The sequence below is a fragment of the Gossypium hirsutum genome, chromosome A09 (assembly GCF_007990345.1).
Source record: "Gossypium hirsutum isolate 1008001.06 chromosome A09, Gossypium_hirsutum_v2.1, whole genome shotgun sequence".
NCBI classification, from domain to species: Eukaryota; Viridiplantae; Streptophyta; class Magnoliopsida; order Malvales; family Malvaceae; genus Gossypium; species Gossypium hirsutum.
Genome location: NC_053432.1, coordinates 78,377,438 through 78,400,615, shown reverse-complemented (window position 1 = coordinate 78,400,615; position 23,178 = coordinate 78,377,438). Strand labels below are relative to the sequence as shown.

Below are 23,178 nucleotides of genomic sequence, written 5' to 3'. Positions count from 1 at the left end.
GAGATAGAGATCTCGATACTTTGTTTTTACCCAATTTCTTCAATAATTTCTTTTTCTAACTAACCACTAAATCGGTAAAAAAATTTTATCGGTATTTTCATACGATTTTCCTATTATATAAATATTTATGCAAAAATATTAAAATAAATTTCTTTTTAAATCGGATTTGTGGTTACGAAACCACTGTTTCGATAACCTTGAATTGAGGCCATTACAAATACTACTTGAATTATGTTAAAAATAAGGAAGTTAATGAATTTTTTTAAATGTTGATTAAGTTGAATAAATTGATGAATTATGATATTAAGTGATAGAAATTCAAGTTAGAAGTGAGAGATGGATTAAATTATAAAGAGAGATATAAGTTTTGTTATAGTAGGGATTAAATTGTTTAAATTGTAGAATTTATGTTTTATATTGAATATTAAGAGTTGAAACTTGTTTAAAGTAAGGATATAATGAAAATTTTAAGGTTTATTTGAAGAAAAAAAATAGTTATGGTGGAAGGACCTAATTGGAAATATAGTAAAAGTTATATGAAAATAAAAGAGCGTGTTATTAAATAACAAATTTTGATAATTTTAAATGTTAAATTTTATGTAGCCAACGTAGCACCGGAAATGTCATCGAAAAAAGGAAAGGAGAAAGTGAACGAGGATATCGAATAAACCCGAGAATTTCGGTTTGTATTTCTATAAACTATGCTTAATGATTTAATACAATGTAATTGTCATTTTTAATAGTTAGAATGTATAATGAATGATATGATGGAAACTGTTACTACTTCTGTATTGAAATGAAATGATTTGAATACCCTATTAACAGTGTCGTGCTAGTTGGATACAATTGGCATGCCATAGGATTGGAAGTGTTTAGGGATATTTCGACTGTGTGCCGATGAGACACTATATGTGTCGACTACTATGACTGTTCCGGATTCGTTTCGAAGAGTTACTTCGTACCTGACTATGACTGTTACTGTTACTGTTACTGTTACCCTACGGTGTATTTCGGTTTCAGCCGATGAAACATTGTATATTATCCCCGGTGTGTGGGTTGGATCCGCATATCCGTTTAGGTCCGAGTTATGTTAATAGGGGTAAATGAAAGTACTGAAGATTGTCTGATATCGATTAAGTAACTGTGACTGATTTACGAATGTTTAAGTTATCGAATAATATGAAGATAGAAATATATATGAATTGCTTAACTACAGGGAAGAGATGTAAAATGAATGTAAGGGGTGAAACTATTAAGATTATGAAAGTAAAAAGTTTAAGTTATAATGTATATACATAGCTTATTATTGTTTTAAGTATTAGTTTATAGAAATACCACTGAGTGCATACTCAGCATACGGTTTGTTTCCGTGCACAGCTTAGGTATAAAGTAAGTAACAACTCAGCATCCAAGTCAGTTCCCACACTCAAAAACTTAGTGGTGTATCTATCTTTGAAGAATGGCATGTACCAGGTTATCTAAATGATATCAGGTTGTAAGTGATGTTAGTGAAGAATGTTAATAGATAATTAATGGATATAATGAGAATGTTATGATGTATAATCCTTTGAATTGAATATAATGGAATTTAGATGCAACTTTTGAAATGGTTTAGTTTAAGGCATTATTAAATATATGTATTAGATTATGATATGATGGTTTAATGAGTATTAAGTGTGTTTAATCATGTTTGGACTAGTTGAATGGAGAAATATTGAAATGCTTGTTGTCTACAATTTGCAAGGTTGGTAATTTTAAAATATAAGGTTTGTTTTGAGTCCACATGGTTTGTCACACGAGCGTGTGACCAGACCGTGTGAGACACACGGCTTGTACACGGGCATGTTGCTAGGCCCTGTGTCTCCTGCACCTAAAATGCTACAAATAGGTTTGCACACGGGCTAAGCACACAGACGTGTGCCTTGGCCGTGTGAAATTAGTGAATTTATAAGCTCTAAGTCAGAATACTCCACGGGTAGAGGACACGGGAGTGTCCCGGCCGTGTGAACCACACGTTTGGCCTCCACGGGTGTGTCATAAAAATCACACAGGCGTGTCACATTAGCCACACGGGCGTGTGGTACTATTCAAAAGAAGAAATTTTAAAGTTGCACAAAAAATTTTCTATGGTTTTGATTGAGCTCCGGTTTGATTTAATTATACTTAATAACTACTGTGGGCCCATTAAAGCTATGTTTAGATGTATAGCATTACATTTATTCTTATTTTATGTGCAAATGTACTGTAATGATCGGCAATACTCTATAATCCTGTTCCAGCAACGGGACAGGGTTAGAGGGTGTTGCATCACATCTAAATGTGTTGGCCCATTTCTGAAGGTTGTTCTAATGGAGAAACAAATCGTAAGAGAATTGGATTGAACTTGATCATATAAATAAGATTTTCTATTTTTTAGAGATTGGATTGAATGATTTGAAGAATATCCTAAATGTATCTTATTTATTCTAGACTTTATTAGGAGAATTTTAGTTCTATTTTGTGACTATTTTGATAAGGATTTGTACTGTATAGAGAAGAACTCTTGACAACACCCATCAATTTGTCACCTACTCAAACTTGATGACACTTCACCTAGCCACCTTGCATTGACTCCAACAATGCCCTTAGCTAGCAACTAGCCACTCTACCCCCTGCACATGTGGAGTAAGATGCTTGATGGTTGGGGTTGATGACCAACTAATCTCCTTCTATAAATACCTCATCTTTGCACCAAAACAATGGGAAGATCCATAAGAGAGAAGACTATCTGCTCACAATATAAGCACTATACAGCCACTTTTAGTCACCTTAAACTTCCATTGTTAATGGCACTTTGCATTATCTATGGTGTGAATTATAATATTTGTGCACGCTAAAATTTTGTATAACTTAAATGTTTTGACTATTTACTATAACAACTTATACGCCATTAAACGAATTCTTCAAAACTAATATCTTTAAGTGAATATGTTTAAGTAGAAAATTATTATTTAAATAGTAATTTAAAATAGAAGGATATGATTGTAATAATTAAGAATTTGTTCTAAATTGTATCCAATTTGAGCTAGATTTATTATATCGAATAGATGACCTGAGTATTAGATAAATGTACTTTCAAGATAAAGAAAAAATGTATCACAATTGTTGTTACCTATTTCCTATAATAGAACTTCAAATAGTTGGCATATACTTATTGTTCCCCTCCATCAATTCTCTCATTTTCATAGCAGCATCTCCATCTATTTGAGCTCGGAAATTTGATATTTAGCTTGTAGCTTTTGAATACGAAATTGTTGCCTACAATTTTTCTGGTAGCCACTTTCGTGTAAAGCCAAGTTTAGCCAACTTTTGAATATTGACGCTGCGAAGTATATAGTTCACGAGGCTAATTATGCACTAGATTTGCTAAGTGGTCAAATCACCTTCTATCATTTAGTAATTATATTGAAATAATGTTCTTTTTGCTTTTGATATTATTAGGCGTCGAAACTAAATATTCATGGGTGCCCTACAAGTGGTTCTTCCTCAAACTAGCAAGCCAGAAAACATGGGAAGTATATTATTCATCACTTTATTCATTTTAAGATGTAAACGAATAATATTATTGTGGATTGAATCATAAATAGAATAGTACAAAAATTGATATTAAATCTTTAATTGGTATGAACTTTTAGATTCCATCTCTCATCAATTTCTCTAGATAGATTGGTTTTTTGCGTTTAAGCAGAAGAAGTTGGAATATAGAATGAAATTATGTGCCTACATAATAATAACAATGTGGTTGAAAGCCTCTCAACTTGAATGAGGGATGATTGTTGTGAGTCAATTATTGCATCAGTTCAGTCCAACAAGAACAGGCATAATACCTCCCATTGAACTGAATTTTGAGTAATTTTGTTTTAATTCATCAATTGCTTTTGTCTAATTTTCAAACAAAAGGTTAATACATCATAATCAACTGGTGTGAGCTATGATCAATATATATTTATAATGGATTAACTTATATTACATAATTTTTATAATCTTATGTGTAGGGTATTAGGAAGAAGAGTTTGTTGAAAAATAGCAGCCTAAGATTCTAAAAACAACAAACTATCACAAAGCATGATATTAAGCTTAATAAAGGCATTATTACAAAATGTAACAACTACTTTTAAATTATCTTTACCAACCATTGGTGTAACGTCCCCTAACCCTATACCGTCACCGGAATAGGGTTACGAGACATTACCAGTCAGTACAGTCCAATTTCGGTCATTAATTAAAATAAATATTCACACACATCCTAGTTTTAAGATGTCGTCCTTTAATGGGCCCTCGCGGTCTAATATGAACAGTAAATTCAATTCGGGACTAATTTAGAATCACTACGAATTTTTAGTAAATTTCAAAATTCATACTATATACCGTTACCAACCATAATTTACTTATTTCATCAATACTTTTACAACCTAAGTGACTCTCATTAAACATCCTGGGTACATGCCATTATCAATACTCAACATACTTTACCTTAATGAATTCGGGATCGTCTTGGGATACTGATTCAACGTACTATCTTTACTTAACCTGCGCACGGAAACAAACCGTACGCTGAGTATGGTATACTCAGTGGCATTTCTATAATCCGAACATTTAATAATATAACAAATACTTAAGATCATAATAACAATTACAATTATGCAATTATTTATTCATAGATAAATTTCAACTACTTACCATATAAATTTTATACAAATCATATAATAAACACAATAACATAATTGTTCAATTCTTAACTAAATCCATTATTATTTACTCCATTCTTTCACTTACTACTCGATATAGCTTTCCTTAATTTACTCACAATTCAATATCATTAAACTATATTCAACTATACACTTATCAATCATATTCCATTTTAATTCATTTCAATAACTGTCAATTTCATTTATATCATATCAACTTACTATCCCTGGTAGTTTTCAGTATATACATACGATTCATATATCTCAAATCACATTTCAATTCATCAAGTGGCATCATATATCATCAATTCGAACTCCAATCATTTCATGAACCTTTGGTTCATATTTTCAATTTCATATCTAAATTTTCAATTCTCAATTCAATTTCTCGTTTCATTTCAATAGCTTGATCAATCAAATTTATTCGATTTATCTTTCACTTATTTACCCCTATTAACAAATCCAGACTTTGACGGATACACGGATTCCAACCCAAACACACCAGTACAGCACATTGTGCCTAAAACGGTACATAGTACCTGATCAGTATACGACACATAAAGTGCCTAAAACGACACACGAGGTGCCTGATACGACACACGAGGTGCCTGAAATATGACACATAAAGTGCCTGATCGATAAAGCCGGCAAATCCCGTACACTTCCAGATCCTATGGCATGCCAATTATATCCGACTCAGCCCGACTAGTTAATAGGGTATTTCATTCACTTTCTCAATTTAATAATTCTTTCATCAATATACCATTCTGATAATCACATATATTCACCCATTTTCACAATTCATACAATTTCATTCAATTCAACAATATATTTCAATTATTCACATTAATTCATAATTCAATACAATTCAATTCACTTTTCAATATCAAATATTCAATTATCACAATCTCATATATTCATATCAATTTCCTCATATTTCCAATCAATATATTTTTCAATATAATATTCATTCAATATTCAAATTTCTACATAAATCATATATATTATATAATTCAATCAATATAAATTCAATCAAAATAATTTCAATCAATATAAATTCAATAAATTCATCGCATACTAAAATCAATCTATTTCAATTGTAAAACATCATAATTCAATCACTAACATTTTCCATATGTATATAAATATAATAAATAATGACTAAGTTCGGATTATAGAAATACAAACCGTAATTTTCGAGCTAACTCCCGTTGACTTTGTCTTGTCCTTTCTTAGCCGAGATTTCCGGTACCACATTGACTATGAAATTAATACAATTCATAATCATTAATACATTACTAATTCATATCTTGAGTTACAGAATTCTAAATTAAGATCCGCTAATTTTTCCTGAAACTAGACTCACAAATCTTCTTACAATAAAAATTTCAGAATTTTTGGTTTAGCCATTAAGTACAGTTTATTCTTTAAATTCACCCCTATTCTGCTGTCTGACAGTTTCGTCCCTTCTTCACTAAAAATTAATTACCTCACAGTACAGAACTCGGATAATATTCCCGTTGATTTGTCCTGAAAATAGACTCATTAGGGATTCTAAACATATAACTTTAAGCCTATAATTATTTTTCTTAAATATTTGGTGATTTTCCAAAGTCAGAACAGGGGAACCCGAATTCATTCTGACCTTGTCTCACAAAATTCATTATATCTCATAATTTACAATTCAATTGCTTATATTGTTTCTTCTATAAGAAACTAGACTCAATAATATTTAATTACATATTTTATTCATCCTCTAATTCAATTTCTACAATTTTTGGTGATTTTTCAAACTTAGATTACTGCTGCTGTCCAAAATAGTCTTAGTACAAAATGTTGATTTACTTTAATTTCAATTTAATTCTAACTAAATTCACTTACTTTTCTATCTTAATTCATACTTTATTTCTACTCAATTTTTAACCAAACTTAGACATAATTATCTATTTTTCATCATAAAACCATAATTTCAAAATTCTTTCAATTTAGTCCTTAAAGCATAAAACTTATGAATCACTTTACAATTCAATCCTTGTATCATTTTTAACTTGAATTTCTATCAATTTAGCCATTAATTCATCATTTTATTTAACATGGACAATATCTAGAAATCTAATAACTATCAAAATATCAACTTAATTTCATCAAAACTTTATTCTAAAACTTCTAAAACATCAAAATTAAGTAAAAAGGGCTTGATTGACTTGCCTATTAGAGCTTAAAGCTTCAAACCTTAAATTTTCCCTTTTCTCCCCTTCTTTCTTTCTTTTTCTCCCCTGCTCTCTGTTTCGTTTCATACTGTTTCTATTTCCTTTCATTTGCTTCTTTAGTTTATATATATAATATAGTATAATATAATATAATATAATTAAAACATAAAGTATCTTTATTATATAATAATATAATAATATAATAATATACTAAACATAAAAAAAATCTTAGATTTTTTTCACGGAAAACTGCCTCAATTTATACTTTTTGTATAATTTCCTTTTTAGTCCTTTTTATTTTTTAATCTATAATTCAACTTTTATCCCTTATTCAATTTAGTCCTTTTTCTTAATTACTCTTAATTAAATTAAATTCACTTAATTAAACTCTAATTAACCACTCATTTTACTTCGTAAATATTTATAATAAATATTTACGAATCCGTTTTTCAAAAACGGAGACCCGAAAATATACTTTTTTGGTAACGGTAAAATTCGGGTCGTTACAATTGGTCTATAAATTATTACTAAATATCTTTACCAAACCTTAATCAACATAATTACTTTTTAAAATATTTTTACCAAATACTAGTAACATCCTCTCATTTCCTCACTTCCCTATGAATATCTAACATGCCTAGCTTGGACTTCCAACTTCTCTAAAGTATTTCAAGGTAATGCCTCTAAGAATGCTCACAGTCTGTTAATATGTAAGTGTGTAAACTAGTCTAACAATTCCTTTCTCTTATCTTTTCCTTGATGAAGTTGCAAATCTCCACTTGAAATTGAGCCTTTCTCGTATTTCAATGTAATTTGTTGTATTTGATTGTCATCTTTTAACCAAAATTATTGTTCTTTAAAAGCATATCTTTGATTATTTTTGGCAACAATCCAATCCTTTAATAATAGCAACTACAAAATAGTAAAAACAATTTACTAATAAAAACCAATGTAAAGTGAATTATTGAACATACGCTTCAAAGAAATCTTCAATGCAATCCTGATCATTTTCTCTATAATCCAAAGGGTTCAATTTTAAAATGGATTAATCTCTAAGGTTGGACTTCCATATGACCACAATATTAATACAATTTAAAATTTGAAATTTTTATTTCAATAAATTATCAATACCAAATTTGACAAGTAATAGGCTATTGTAGGACCACTTTTAACTTGTACTTAACATACTACTTCATAAACTTGCCCCAGCAAAAATGATGAAGATTGAAGAATAGAATATATATATATATATTTGTAATCATATTTTAAATATTCTACAATTACTTTAATTATAATTTGATTTTTTATTAATATATTATATATGTTTTAATTATTTTTAATATGGGAGAATCCACCTATATATATGTAAAATTAATATTTTTTTTAAATTTTTGTACAATTAATATTTAATTATTCAACTATTAAATTTAATATTTTTATTCATATAAATCATACAAATTAAATTTAATATAAATTAAAATATTCTAATAATTTATTTTATGAAAAAAATCGATCGTAAAATTTTCATTAAATAATAAAATATGTAGAATCACAAACAACTCACATAATCTAAAAAAAAGTAATTCAACATTGAAACTTAAGCCATCGAGGATCATGTAATGTAAGATCAATTATTTTGAAAATTTAAATTGATAAAACCGGACCCAACTATATTATTATAACAAAAAATTATAAGATTTTATTAGTTAAACATTTTAGCCTTTCCCAGTTAAAACACTACCCTAGTAAGGGTTTCTAACTCAACTTGCCCGCTGAATGCTGATACTTCATTTACGCCCACCTCAAAAAAAGTTCGAAAGTTCAGTGGATGGTATTGTCTGGGTGGCTTCAATTATGTATACCAAATCCCCAAGACATTGGTCAATAATAATCATGAACCAAGAGTACTACATCCTATGAATTATGGGTGGGAATGATAGCTCTTGTAATTGGACCTCCCAAACACTAAACACTTCTTAAACAGGTCAGCTTGGATGGTTTGCACGCCTAAGACTCCGGCATAACTCCAAAATTCCATTTTGGTCCCAAGACTTTCCCAGCCACTGAGATATTAAAGTGTTATGTATCAGGCTGGATCATGAACTCATCTTTTTTATGCAACATAAGGTTGGATGGGTTTACTGGAACAGCTAAAAATTTCATATTATTATTTAAAATAATGTTAAGAAAATTTTATTATGATAACAATAATTCAAACCACAAAAGGCTTATCTATTCGAGTTTCAAGGTAGACCCTGCCTTCAACAAGTCTACGCAGATATAAGTAGAGCAATAATTAAAAGGAAAAACAAAAATATTCTGAATGTGTATACATGATAACCAAATCACCAAGCCCACACAATATTGGCAACCGCCAGCTCTCTCAAACATTTTCCCAATACCTTCGAAAAAATTGCATTTCATTTTTATTTTTATTTTGTATAAATAGGATTTTCATAGATACTCTTATGAATGGATTTTTTTTTGGGAAATGGTGGACATAATTCATTGATATATGTACAAAAAAACTCCTTTTTATTTTAATTTTGAAATTAAGATATTTTTATGTCTAATTTAAGGTTTATATAGATGATTTTTTTTTAAATCTGTGATTGTCCCATCGAATAATATTATTTCTAAAATTTGAATACAAATTTTTTTATTAAAAATGTAATATGTCCTATCATTATATCAATTATTTATTATTTATTTTCTTAATCATTAGTTGTACAAAATACCAATGAAAAGAAAATTAAAATGAAATAAAACATATACCAACTATATATACATATTTTTCCAGTTTTCATGAATTCGAGTGATTGCTCTATGTTACTACCCTTCCCAGGGTAAAAGCCTTTGTAACGGTTTGTAGAAATAAATATTAAAGAGGAAGAAAAATATTTATTTCTTACACATAATCTCCTATATGTGCTCTTTTCGTTGAAGTAACAAATAAAATGAACATAAGATTTTGAATAATACATTAAGAACAAATCATATGATAGGGTGTGAAAAGCCATTAGAATAAGAGTGATTTTCATAGTGAATGGTGCGAAGAGTCGTTAGGTTTGATTGTCAGAGAAGATTGAGGAAATACTAGAGTAAAGTTTCGGTACTTAATTCTTGCTTATGTCTTTCTTTTTAGAGGAAGAGGTCTTTATAGATAAAGAAAGGGTTAGAGTGAATCTTTATATCATGATTATTTCATTGTAAAATAAGAGATAAATGTAAATTTATTAAGAATTGATGTGACAATTATCTTAAATAACTTGTAAAAATACGTTTCAAAAATTTATAATGGTGTGAGCTCTATCCATAAGACATGCGGGTACTGTGATAAAAGAGTATAACAAAAGTAACAAAAGTGGGTGTATATATATATAAAAGAGATAAAAATTATCCAGCAATTAAATTTAGAAATGTATCAACTAAAGATTTAATATCAAATTCTTTACTATTTTATAATCTCATCTTATATTTATGCACAACTTTAAAAAAAAGCAAATAATAATTGCTGTATGAGTAACTTATATACCGAAAAATAACTTTGGACAAGAAGAATTTGATAAATTGGATCGATTAATTACAATATCATAGTGAATAATATGGACGATAGTTATACAATAACTCATAAGGTCATTAAAACAATATTGAAATAGATTGCAATCAATTAATTGGATTCTTTCCTACTTCCCCGACATGGTGTTAATCGGAAGAGCTGTTTTGGAGACTTAAAACTTCATAAATGGCGACTAATTTTCACATTATATAGCTGGGCTTTTCATAGATAAACGTTTGCATATGATCTCGGTTTGAAATTGTTTGTAAATCAATTGCATCATATTTTTATTGCTTAATCAGTTGTCTTGAGGTCAAAGGTTCAAACCATATATGATTATTAAATATTTTGTTATATTATTTAAATATTTAATTGAATTGATATTATCTATATCGACCGAATTATATTATTAAAAATTTATATTATTATTTAGATATTATTAAAACTCATAATTTTTTATAAACTATATATATATTAAAAAATCAATTATATTCATATTTTTATATAAAACCAATAAAAATTTATAAAAAAAGAAATAGTTTCAAAATACAAATAATCAAACCAAAATCAACAACTTCATATTTAAAATTTTTATGCTATCATTTCTGGATTTTTCTCTTACATAAAATTTGAGTAAATATACATTTTACCCAAGTGGCATGAAGTAATTGTAATTCATAAAATTGACAGAAAAATATGATACACAAATTACGAAAACATGATGATGTGGTTTACTCAAAAGAAGTTACTTCTTCCTGGGTTACCGATTTCAACACGTCAAAGATTTCGCTTCCAGTCATCATCTCAATATAATACTAAAGAATGCATAAGTTCAAACCATAAATTATTTAACATTAGAAATTAAAGATTACACTTATTTAACACCAAATCCATTTCGGCAATTTGGTGAGTAGAAATTAGGAAGGTGATTCATGTCTTAAAAAACAGTAAAAATATTGAAAATACCCCTTCTCCTACTCTCTAACAACCAAACTTTCTACCAAATTACTAGTTTTTATATAAAGCACTAAATTTATTTCTCCAAACACTCAAAATCCCCATCTTCTCTTTTTCTTGTAAATCATGGAGCAAAACCATGAAGAAATCCATGGAGATAGTTGATTCAGCCTCTTGGTACTGTGCCCTTGCCTTATTGACCTTAATACTGATGGGTTGCATCAAGACAAGTTCCGTATCATCAGATGAAGCCGCGAGAGGGAAGCAGCTTCTGAAGCCACCCTGTGATGAAATCTATGTGGTAGGAGAAGGGGAGACACTTCACACCATCAGCGACAAGTGCGACGATCCTTTTATCGTGGAGCGCAACCCTCACATCCATGATCCTGACGACGTTTTCCCCGGCCTTGTTATCAAGATCATCCCTTCTACTGCTGGGAAACTCTAGAGGTAGCCATTCGTCGCTTATCAAAGCCCCAGTTGGTAAATTGGTGGGGATGGTGGATCCTCTCTACTTCTCTCTTATCCAAATTCCATGCACACACATGACATATATATGGGGTAAAACGATGCTTATTGAAAAGTTCATTATTTTGCTAATTAAACTCGAATGTTATCTATTATCCCACCATCTCCCTTATACTTCTCACTCTCTTCCTTTTATTTCCTTGTATACAATGAATTTTGAATATTTACATCAATTTAACTCATTAATAGAAGAGTTCATTCATTTGGGTCAATGGTAAAATTGATTTTCAGTGACACTAATTTATGTAGCGATGAGATTGATGAAATTAGTGATGGAACATATGTTTAATTAAATTTCATTGTAGAAGTAGGAGTAAGATGAAATAATGAGATAATGAACATTAAAGATATTATTTAAAATTGGTATATAATAAATTTTTTAACAATATTTCATATTTTAAATTTAATAATTATAAAATATTAAATTATTTTTATATCTAATATTATTTGAATAAATAAAAACTATTGATAATGATAATATTTGTTTCAAATCTATATTATTATTTAAGCCACTAATTGAGTTGGTGTCACGAGTCAACTAAATATTATTTCGATTAAAGAAATTATAGAAATGTTCTTTCTTAATTAAATTAAGTTATATTATTTGAGGGTACTTTAGTCTTCTTATTTTAACAAAAACAAATGAAAACATGGTGAAATTAAAACTCATGTCAATTAAATTGGTCAAACCTTAAATTTACTACTAAATCAAGCTTTATTTTAATATGCACAATTTAATATTTGCATAAATTGTATATCTCTACTATTATTTAAGCACTTGACTGAGTTAGCGTTACGAGTCAATTGGGCACAACTCGATTAAGGAGATCACAAAATTATCCTTTTGCATTTAAAATAAGTTATATCATTTGACGGTACTTTAGTACTTTTATTTTTAGAAAAAAATACTTATATTTATTGTGGGATTTGAACCAGCGCCAATGCGTAAAACATTAAATTTATCACTAAACTAAACTTTATTTTAATTTTTTATACATTTTATTACACCCATGAACTATATATGTAAAATAATATTTTTGATTGAGATGGTATCACAAATTAATTCGATATTAACTTAAGTTCAATGACTGCACCATGATAAATAATTGTATTTGTTTAATATTTTTAATATGATATATTCATATGTTTAAATTTTATTTTTGTGATAATTTAATCAATTTTTATTTTAAGGGCTTATGTGAAGAGATATTGGTGTGAAAATATTTATCCAAACCCATTTTAAGTTGGGCCGAGTCCTCCCCAGCCACAGAAATCAAAATCAGTTGGGGTGACTGAATGGAAAGCATAAAATCAAGATTTGGAGGATTAATACATTTCCTTTTATATAATTAACTTTTAAGAAAGTAAAAATCGAATGATAACATTTATTTATACAAAATAGAAAAGAGAGAGAGAATCATATTAAAAAAAAAAGAAGCCCACCAGGTGTCACCATCTGGGGTCCTTAGAGAGAAGAGAAATACGCCTCCTTTTGGGTCCCTCCGTTTCTCAAGAAGGTGGGGCTGCCTGGCTGCTTCCTTAGGGTTTGTGCCTTTCTCTTCTCTATTCCCCCCCACTTTCCCCTTTTCCTTTTAATACCATCTCTGTTCCATGTCCCACCCTTTTCTAAGATCATCAAATCAAAGGCTAAATTTCAAATCCCACCCAGTCAACTACTTCTCTTAACTATAAGATATTATGGCTCTTTTTTTTAACACAACTTTTCCATAAAATCTCTTATCTTTTTAAGCTAATCCTGTTAATATTTATGTTTTTGTGGCTTGTTTTGATAGGTTAAACATATCTTGTTTGTTGTGTAAAAGATGGAGTGCAATCGAAATCAAACGATCGAGGAAATCGACGAAAGCATCAACAACAACACCGCCGTCATCATCAATGAAGAACGCCATCAATCCAACAATACAACACCCACTTTCTCAGCTTCTGACGCCACCTTAATGGACCCCAACCAACCCATGAAAGAAGAGGATTTAACAGATACGGAGCCGCAAGAATTGGCTAACCCAACCCTGGTTCAAGTCGTGCCTGCTGCTCGAACCCAACAGTCTTTGGCCCCCAAACGCCCATCAAAAGACCGTCACACAAAAGTCGAAGGCCGTGGCCGTAGGATCCGCATGCCCGCCGCTTGTGCTGCCAGGATTTTTCAGCTCACTAGAGAACTGGGTCACAAGTCCGATGGCGAAACGATTAGGTGGTTATTAGAGCATGCCGAACCAGCTATTATTGAAGCTACAGGCACTGGTACGGTCCCTGCTATTGCTGTTTCCGTTAATGGAACTCTCAAGATACCAACTTCTTCAGGGAAACAAGAAGGCGAGTTGCCAAAAAAACGTAGGAGAAGACCTTCCAACAGTGAGTTCATTGACGTTAATGAGCATCAAAGTTCGGTGTCTTCAGGATTGGCACCCATTGCTCCCATGACCTGTAACAGTTTCAATTTGAATTCACAAGGGTTGGTTCCTATATGGCCTATGGGTACTTTTGGCGTACTCCCTGCTGCACCTGGTTCAAACCAGGCACAGTTGTGGGCGATTCCAGCAACTGCACCGCCGTTTTTTAACGTCACAGGTCGACCAATATCTAGCTTTGTGTCTGCTATGCAACCAGAGGTGCAGGATTCCAGTGTTGGGTCGATGGGCTCAAGTGTTTTGCCCACTTCTAGTTCAGGTGCTACTAGTGTTAGTAACGGTAATAATAGTTCAAACCATAGTACTACGCAGATGCTTAGGGAATTTTCTTTGGAGATTCTCGATAAGAGAGAGCTTCAATTCTTGGGTCGTCCTGCAAACCAGCAAGCCCCATGTTCGAAGCCTGATCACAAACACTAGGTTAAGTTTCTTTGATTTCGATGATACGGAGTAGAGTTGTTAGGCTCAGGAATTTTCTCTTTTTTTATATATATATTTGTAGTAAAAAAAATTGGGAAAAAAGTTCCTAACAAAAAAAGTTTATCAAAAGAGAATTTTTTGGCCACTTTATTATTTATTTTCCTTATCTATCATCATCATCTTCCGGTTCCATTTCCATTGCTATTCTCCTTGGAAATGTTTATGGGAAGAAAGCTTCTTTTTTTTTCTTTCTTTTTCTTTTTTTTTTTTCTCTGTTAAATCTTTCTGGTCCGACTGATGGTGGGGTCACGTTCATTTGGATACCCACGTGGAAAGTGGGATCACATCTTTTGGGGACGCGTGGGGGAGACCCGCGGATCAGGTCGAGCGGCTCAATGTAGGGCACGTGCGGAGACACGTGTACTTAGGGGTGCGGATCCAACCGAACCACAAAAATCTCTAGTGCCGATCTTTATGGGATTGGGTTGGATTAGGGTTTGATTCCCTTCCTCAAACCCTAATTTTATTTAGGCAGACCAGATTGGGCCCCTGCTGACAGTGTCTGTTTCGTGCCTGCTAATACTAAACACGTGTCTTAATTTTGATTGATCACCTTATCACCTATATTTGGTATTTCTTGTACTCTAAAAAAAATCTTTGTTAATTGTGTATTAAAATATTTTTATATTAATTATCGGGCACGTATATAGACACCCACTCAAAAACAATTTAGAATGGATATTGTCAAAATCAACACCATTTATCTTTCACAACACAAAAGGGCCTTGAGTCAGAATTCTGGAGGATCAGACACTACTTCGAAATCAACAGGAAGCTGATCTATTTGAGTCAAGTTGTGCATAGTTCAACCTGAAGGTTCGAGTTCAATCGATTTTTATATTTAAAATAGAAGTCGAATTGATTACTTCATAAAAATGAATTTGATTCTTATGCTCAACTTCAAACTCGATTATTTCTGCTCAAACTCCAAGTTTAAATTAAAATAATAATAATGCTAATTGAAAAATAAATGAAGAGATGAGTAAGTATTAGAATACTCATATTCATCTCAATTAATAGTATAGAAAACAAAAAGAGCGGAACAAAAGGGTCATACAAGTATACAAGTATCCTCTAAATGAATGTTTCAGGCTTGGTTTCTGCATTAACAAATATCTGATAAAGAGATGCATTGGAATATTCATGCAAGTCACATACAAACAGGACTCACTAATAAGACAGTTTCTAATTTCTCCAAGGAGGCAACAATGATAGTTACCTGATGTCGACGAAGCTCTCAAAACTGAAGTTGAATGTTTAGATTCTTAGTAGATAAAGCAACTGCTCGCCTCTAATGGTGACAGTAAGTTTCTAATATAAGATGAAGTATTTATGGACGATGTCCACTTTGCTTGTTGAGTTGTATGTTCTGAAAAATGCCTGCCATTCAACCTGACCAGGATGCATTACAATTAGAAAAAGATGCACATAAAAATTTAATATGATTCCGAAAGAACCAGAAACTATTCCAGTAAGTGTATATTATGGGAAAGGGATAAACCAAGGAAAAAAAATGCAACTTGAAAAGGATTATAGTATAGCTGCAATTACTAAAGGGGTCTAGAATAATACATCCATATACTACATCTTACATGTATTGGTTCTTTTGTGTTGAAAAACTTACCAAGCCCTCTGAAGTCAAAAAACTATGGCTCCTCCTCAAGCAAAAACCACATCTGATCGGAAAACATACTTGATACCCTTGGAGACGTTTCGAGCTTCATGTAGCATACATTTGTCACCATGAATGTGCAGGAGAGCCATTCCCTCGGCAGGAGCTACCTGCATAGTTACTATTACATCACTAAAGGATATCCAAAGTAAGCCATACATACAGATAACTGAATATGAATTTGAAAAAGTTAAAACAAAGTGAAAAAGGAAATTGTTGTTTGGGGAGGGGTGCCACTAAAATAATATAAAAAAGACGTAAAGAGAACTTGCCTCTGCTACAACACGATTCCTTGAACCATAGAAGACGGTCTCCCCTCCAACTATTGGCTCTGATGCAGAATCCTTCGTGTTGCTTGAATCACTTTTGTCTTTGGTTTTGGCAGCACCACTTAAATATACTAACAAAGTATAAACAGTGTGCTTTCCCTCTCCAAGATCAACACTTTCATCAATATGCCGTCCAAAGTGCTGACCAACCTTGTATCTAGAAGTATAATATTGATTGCATGGTAAATACTAAAACCGAGCATCATAATTGACTAGAGAAGCAAATTAAACAGTTAAATGATTGAAAAACCGCCGGCATACATCATAACATTTTGTAATCCAACTCAGGTATACTTAATTCATAAATGTAATCCAACTCAGGTATACTTAATTCATAAAGTTGCATATGTGGTTTCTAAGTCAGCTAGGCAATAGGCATGGCCAAATTGTTCTTTAATTTTCGAGAAGCATTTCAGAGCGAGATAATCTAGTATCAATTGGCAAAAAGTTATGCAAGTTATTCAAAGTAAAAGTAAGTATGAGTTTATGGGAAGAAATCAAACATACCTGTAAAACCTAATATTCGGATTCAAGCCAACAGCAACTTTCCCCCTAATTTTAATATCAGAGAGTAGTTTGCTAAGTCCAGACTGCCATACCATATCTGCAAGAGCAGGATCATTAACAGCTATTCGGTCATTGTCTCGGTAGGCTTCACCTTTTGCTGGACCAAGACTTCCTTGGTGTTCAAAACCAGCAGACTCGGCAGCTTTAATAAATGCCTTCGATTCAGCAGGCGTGAAGAAATTCTGCACCTGCATATGTTGAAAACAATAGAATCATCATTAACATCCAAGGATTTCAGATCATATTCCACCACAAAAGCAATTTCACACCAAAACTTATATGCACCAGAATTTGGGAGTGAAACCTTATTGCTGATATAGACACAAACCATTGTGTGATTTCTACATTTTATACTGAAAAAGTTGAAGTCTTGAGCCTTGTAACTGAATATGCCAAAGTCAAATCCTATCCAATTTAAAGAAAAGTCCGCACAAAGGAATTCCAAAATAAAGATTCAATTACAAATACAGGTAATAACCAAATTCATCTTAAACTCGATCCACATCCAATCTCAATTTTAGAATTTAGAAAACAAAAATGCTTTTGTTTTTCATTAGAACAATGAACAAGCTGCTAAAACATCTAAACCAGGGTCATTTCTATTCACTTTTCAAACTAACTTCAACCCTTTTAACAACCCAGATTTGAATCCAAAAAGCTTGAAAATATGAACCTTTTAACAGATGATTACACTATGATTTGAACAAAAATGAAGGGGGGCCACAATTGCAATCAGTAAATTTTCTTTTGATAAAAACTAAAACGTATTAAATAAACTACAGTTAAACTATATACAAAAGCATAATCTCATGATTTCATTAAAGAAGAGTGAAATTTAAGATTAAAATGGGAATTTTTTTTTAGAGAACGGACAAATTGAAGAGAAACGTACGGTGAAGAGATCGTTGTCCTTAAGGCGTGTAATCTGAAGGTTCAATTTGGGTTGAAGAACAGGCCATTTCGCCTTTGGTGGTGCTTTCTTGTTATAAGCTGCTCTTCTCTCCCCCATTTTGCAATTCTTTGTCGCTGCCCCTGCCCTTCTTCATTCAATTCAATTCAATTCAAGAACAAGATGATGATTTGTATTGTATATTGGTTAGAATCCCATTACGATAATGGACCAAGTTAAAATCCTAGATCTACTTGGCCCAATCTAATCAACCCAACAATTTCCATAATTCAATCACAAATAAAATCCAACTCAACTCATTATTGCCGGCTATTCTCCGTTCCTTACATTCACTTAAATTTTTAATTTTTGATTCAATCTTTTTATTGATACAGTTTGAGGAAAAGGATAAAATTTTATAAATTTTAAGTCTTTATTATCAACATATTTAACAAAAACTCCAATCAATTTCCAAAGCTTGAAAATTGAATAAAAAAAATTTTGATATGAATTTCTTTTTGGTACACGAAGAAAGATAAAATTATAATTAGACTAGATGGGGTCAAGTTATTTTAATTAGATTTTAAAAATTTTCATCTAGGGGTTGCATATAGCCAAAAGCCTTGAAAATGGTATTACTGTTAATCCATCAGCGATTCGGTTATCCTTTTTAAACACATATGTCACCCTAATTATTTAAGAATGTTGAATAATTTTTTTTAATAGCTCATAACACGACTGAATGGTAGAACTCAACTGACTCATCTTGAATCAATTGAATTGTAGTCATATTATTCATGTCGAGCACAACCTATTGAAGGCTAAGACACCAAGTAATTTGAAGTTACTCCAAAACTCCCCGAAGCTAGGCGTTAAGTGCAGAACAACAGAATTGATACAAAATTAGTGTGTAAAAACTTGAAACCTGCAAAAATATATTCAAATTTGTTATTATGATGTAAGGAGTTCAAACGCGTTAAGCAGCAAGTCAATTTTAAATAACTTATATTTGAAACAAAATTTATTAAGGGTGAAATTTTTTAGAAATAATTATCAATTACCCTTTTCAAAATAGACGAATGTTTTTGGATCAAAATTTTGTTAAATAATAGAATCAAAGATTTTATTACTAATATATATATATATATAAATTGCAACTATAAATAAATAATTGGTATGAAATCATTTTAAGTTTACAATACTGTAAACACTTTGTTATACATACTAAAATAAAAAATACATTGATGATAGTTACTGAATTACAATTTTGTACTTGTCAATAAAAGAATTTTACAATCTTTTCATTTCCGTATGGACCTCCACGAAATAGCATCTCATAAGTCATAACATGAATCGCGCCCATTCCCCTCTCTCTCACACAAACTAAATGCTGCCGTATCAGTTTTGGAAACCGCCATGGCAAGTTCAAAGCCGTACACCAAACTCAACTGCCATTTCATGTAGCAGCGCCTCTAAGATGCCCTTCTCTAACTCCGCCACAATCGCTTCCCCTTCTTCCTCGTACGCCATTGCACTCTGGAGTTTAATGTCTGGCAAATCTTTATCAATTAAGGCATCAATGTCTTCAAGAACTCGACAATCAGATTGAGGAAACCTTCTGATTTTCGAGCACAAGGTGTCTATTAGTTGAGACCCATCCATGTAACTAAAACCAGGGCCGACCCTAATGACCCAAGGCTTCATATTAAAATAAGGCTTCAAAATTCCACTCAACAGTTCATCCACCAGATGAAACAGTAGCTTTCTATTGCACCGCTGACTCAATTTACCATTATCATTAGCAGAACAAGTAGTGAAACGTTCGACATAGTTAAAAATGGACGGATCAAGAGGATGGGAAGGAGAGAACCAGGATGAGAAGGACACTGGGGTATCTTTGTCTATGCCACTACGTCTTAGTATTCTTGCGATGTACTCATATTCAGCTTCATTGCTAGCGGTGGAGATGGTGGAAACCTGTGCCTGCCTCGGTTCTTGTTTGACATACGTTTGGGTCGAACTAGATAACTGTGAGCTATATTTCGGTCTTTGAGCATCTAAGACCTGAAACGCATCCAAACTATAAGCTGATAACAAAAAAGGCACATTTCCTTTGCAATATTAATAGGAAAATATACATGTTGACATCGTTTTTGCTAGTACGGTACCTTTTTTTGTGGGATTTTTGCGGCCGGAGCCGGAAGAAGGGTGGGGACCGTGGTGTTGAGGAGATGGGTTTTCCTGCATTTCTTGTCGGGAATGTCAAGTCTGGAAGGACGAACGAAAGGCTCTTCTTTCTTGTTTCGGATGATTTCCGATGCTTGTTGAGGTTTTTTCAGTCGTGAAATGAACTTTTGATTGGGCCCTTTCTTGCATTTGCTAACGGCTCTTGGCTGCTGCTGCTGCAGCTTGAGTTGCTCTTCTTGTTCCTCTTCAACAGCCTGCAACTTGGGCTTTGGTAACACTCTGATGGGCTGAAGCTGGATATCAATATCAGGAGATGATGAAAATGATAATTTTGGTGGTTGAAGATTATGATAATTAGTGGATGAATTTTTGTCTGGTTTGCCTTTGGATTCCAAGAATCTAAACTCTATTGAACTGGAATGTTTCGAGTGGTTGACAATGCTTGAATCATCAGCAACTTTGGTTAAAGCTCTGGAAATTCTCTTGAACTTAAATTTGCTAACAAGCTCTTCTCTGTCTCGCTGTCTGTTGCGAACTGCGTTGGTTATATTCATACCAACTTTCCTTTTAAGCCTCTCTTTAACCTGCTCCACTATTTCATATTCATTTTTGAGCTTTTTCATTTTCAGTGATGAGAGACGAGACATAACCAACTCTTCACAAGCGCTCATGTTTTCTTTGTTGATTTGAAGCGAAAGGCGATGATGATGATAATCCACATCTGACCTCCTTGCAGACGATGGTCTTGGAGTTTCCGGCAATGAGCGAGTGCCGCCCCTCATATCACCATGCAATGAACTTTTGTGACCAGACTTTGAGGATTGAATATGGTGGCTTAAACGTGACTTAGCTTGAAACGATGGCGAGTGGCTTTCAGGAAGAAGATCAAGACCCATCAGTCGAGCAACCAAAGTAGGAGTCCTGGTCCCTGGGGTCTCATTATTTGGGGCACCAGCTTTTGACCTTATGTCTAAACGTGTTTTGATTTGAATTCCCGTCTGCATTTTCATTGAAAAAAAGGGGCATTAATCACTCACTTTCCAAGAATAAAATTGTGATACTTTTGAAAATGATAATAAATAAAGGCAGGAAGCCAAGGAGAAAAGTTACAGGGATATTTAAAAATTCTTCTTCTTTAGTGGTCGATGTGAATGAAGCTGAAGTTAACGTTGAGGCTTCCTCCTCTGTGTCTGTACCTGCATTGCATCGGGACACGTTACTCCTCCTATAATTTCGAAACTAGAAAAAGGAAAAAGAAAAAGAAAAAAGAAGAGAGTGAGTGAGTGAGTGAAAGAAGGAACCTTTAATGGTGGAGTCTCGAGAGAGAAGAGAGGGAAGCTTGCTACGACTGTTGTGGTGTTTTAAATGGCAACGGAAACGATGGGAACCAAACAAGTGAAAGACGGCAGTGATGCAACCAGAGAGAGTAGTTTGAGCAGAGTCTCTCTCTGATGTTGTTCTGTTGGAGGTGGAGGAAGGTTTAGCCATTGGCCCCCCACTACTCCAATACCAATCCCTTCCCATCTCCGGAACCCCAATAAGAAAAAGGACGAGGGGATTCCTAGTAATGAAAACAAGGACGATGTTTGAGGACGAAAAGCTGAGAATAAAGATTAGTGGAGAAAAGCATGAAAAGTGAAGCATGGGACATAAATGAGACACATATTCGGGTTTGCATGAAACAAGAGTTTTCAGATGGAATTGGTTAGAAGGCTGTTGTGGTACTACTACTAAACTAAACTAGCATATATTACTATAATATTGGAAAGTGATGAGGAGGATATACGACCATCTGAATACGCGCATTGCGGAGATAAACAATCTCCCACAGGGAAGCTCGATGTACAATGTGATTCTTCCATCAGCAATGTCAGCCAGATACCAACACTTTTTATCCTTTGATCTTTACTTTCCCGGAAATGTGTTAAGCAGCGGCCCACTCGCATCTATCAGTACCATCGTCCTCCCTCACCCCTTCTAGCAACAATAGATAGTACTACCTTCCCCACTCTTTTTCATTTTAAAACTGGAATTTCATTATTATGTCATCTCTTTTTCTGTCATTACAATTTATTACTCTCATCAGAAAATATATATACACTTTTAAAATATTTTTTTAAAAATATAATTTATTACACTTTCTTTTTCCTCTTCCTCTACCATTATTTAGTTTCTTGTTTTTTTGTTTTATTTAAAATGGATTGTATCATATTTGGCCACATTTTTAATGAGCATAATAAAAAAAGTTAGAGAGAATTTTAATAAATACTTAAAATTTTATTTAAACATAATTATATTTTTTTTTCATCTCTTAATAAGAACTTTTTGATTTAGAGTTTTTAAAAGTTTGTTATTATACCAATTAAAATTATGTACAATTATGAAAAATATTAACACCGAAATTAATTATTTTTAATTGCTCATTTTTAAAATTAAAAATAATTAAATTACTCTAATTTTTTTAAGAGGAACTAATTTAGTCAATTTTAAATTAAGAAGAATTGGAGAAGTATTTTTACTTTTTTTTTCTATCTTAAAAACGAAAAATATTGACTTAAAATCAAAATTTCATAAACCATGTACCAAAAAAGGAAAAAAGAATCACAATCCATTTTCCACCTTTACTTTCCACCCTGTGAAAGCA

The 23,178-nt window shown here is 32.2% G+C and overlaps 4 protein-coding genes across 4 annotated transcripts; 2 read left to right on the top strand and 2 right to left on the bottom strand.

Annotated features, from left to right (window-relative positions):
- The first annotated feature begins 11,329 nt into the window (after window positions 1-11,329).
- LOC107930230 (uncharacterized) lies at window positions 11,330-12,193 on the top strand. Its single transcript, XM_016861819.2, has one exon. The coding sequence runs from the start codon at window positions 11,593-11,595 to the stop codon at window positions 11,899-11,901; it is 309 nt and encodes a 102-aa protein (XP_016717308.1). The 5' UTR covers window positions 11,330-11,592; the 3' UTR covers window positions 11,902-12,193.
- Window positions 12,194-12,520: 327 nt separating this feature from the next.
- LOC107930271 (transcription factor TCP19) lies at window positions 12,521-14,959 on the top strand. The gene is made up of 2 exons (XM_016861883.2): window positions 12,521-13,525; window positions 13,775-14,959. Exon 2 carries the CDS (start codon window positions 13,805-13,807, stop codon window positions 14,828-14,830), a length of 1,026 nt encoding a protein of 341 aa, XP_016717372.1. The 5' UTR covers window positions 12,521-13,525; window positions 13,775-13,804; the 3' UTR covers window positions 14,831-14,959.
- Window positions 14,960-15,877: 918 nt separating this feature from the next.
- LOC107930272 (uncharacterized) lies at window positions 15,878-18,698 on the bottom strand. Its single transcript, XM_016861884.2, has 5 exons — window positions 18,351-18,698; window positions 17,399-17,646; window positions 16,835-17,048; window positions 16,515-16,672; window positions 15,878-16,282 (listed from the first exon to the last, which is right to left on the bottom strand). The coding sequence occupies exons 1-4, from the start codon at window positions 18,465-18,467 to the stop codon at window positions 16,550-16,552; spliced, it is 702 nt and encodes a 233-aa protein (XP_016717373.2). The 5' UTR covers window positions 18,468-18,698; the 3' UTR covers window positions 15,878-16,282; window positions 16,515-16,549.
- Window positions 18,699-19,524: 826 nt separating this feature from the next.
- LOC107930189 (uncharacterized) lies at window positions 19,525-22,601 on the bottom strand. The gene is made up of 4 exons (XM_016861775.2): window positions 21,836-22,601; window positions 21,645-21,730; window positions 20,516-21,532; window positions 19,525-20,411 (listed from the first exon to the last, which is right to left on the bottom strand). The coding sequence occupies exons 1-4, from the start codon at window positions 22,176-22,178 to the stop codon at window positions 19,773-19,775; spliced, it is 2,085 nt and encodes a 694-aa protein (XP_016717264.2). The 5' UTR covers window positions 22,179-22,601; the 3' UTR covers window positions 19,525-19,772.
- Between the last annotated feature and the right edge of the window lie 577 nt (window positions 22,602-23,178).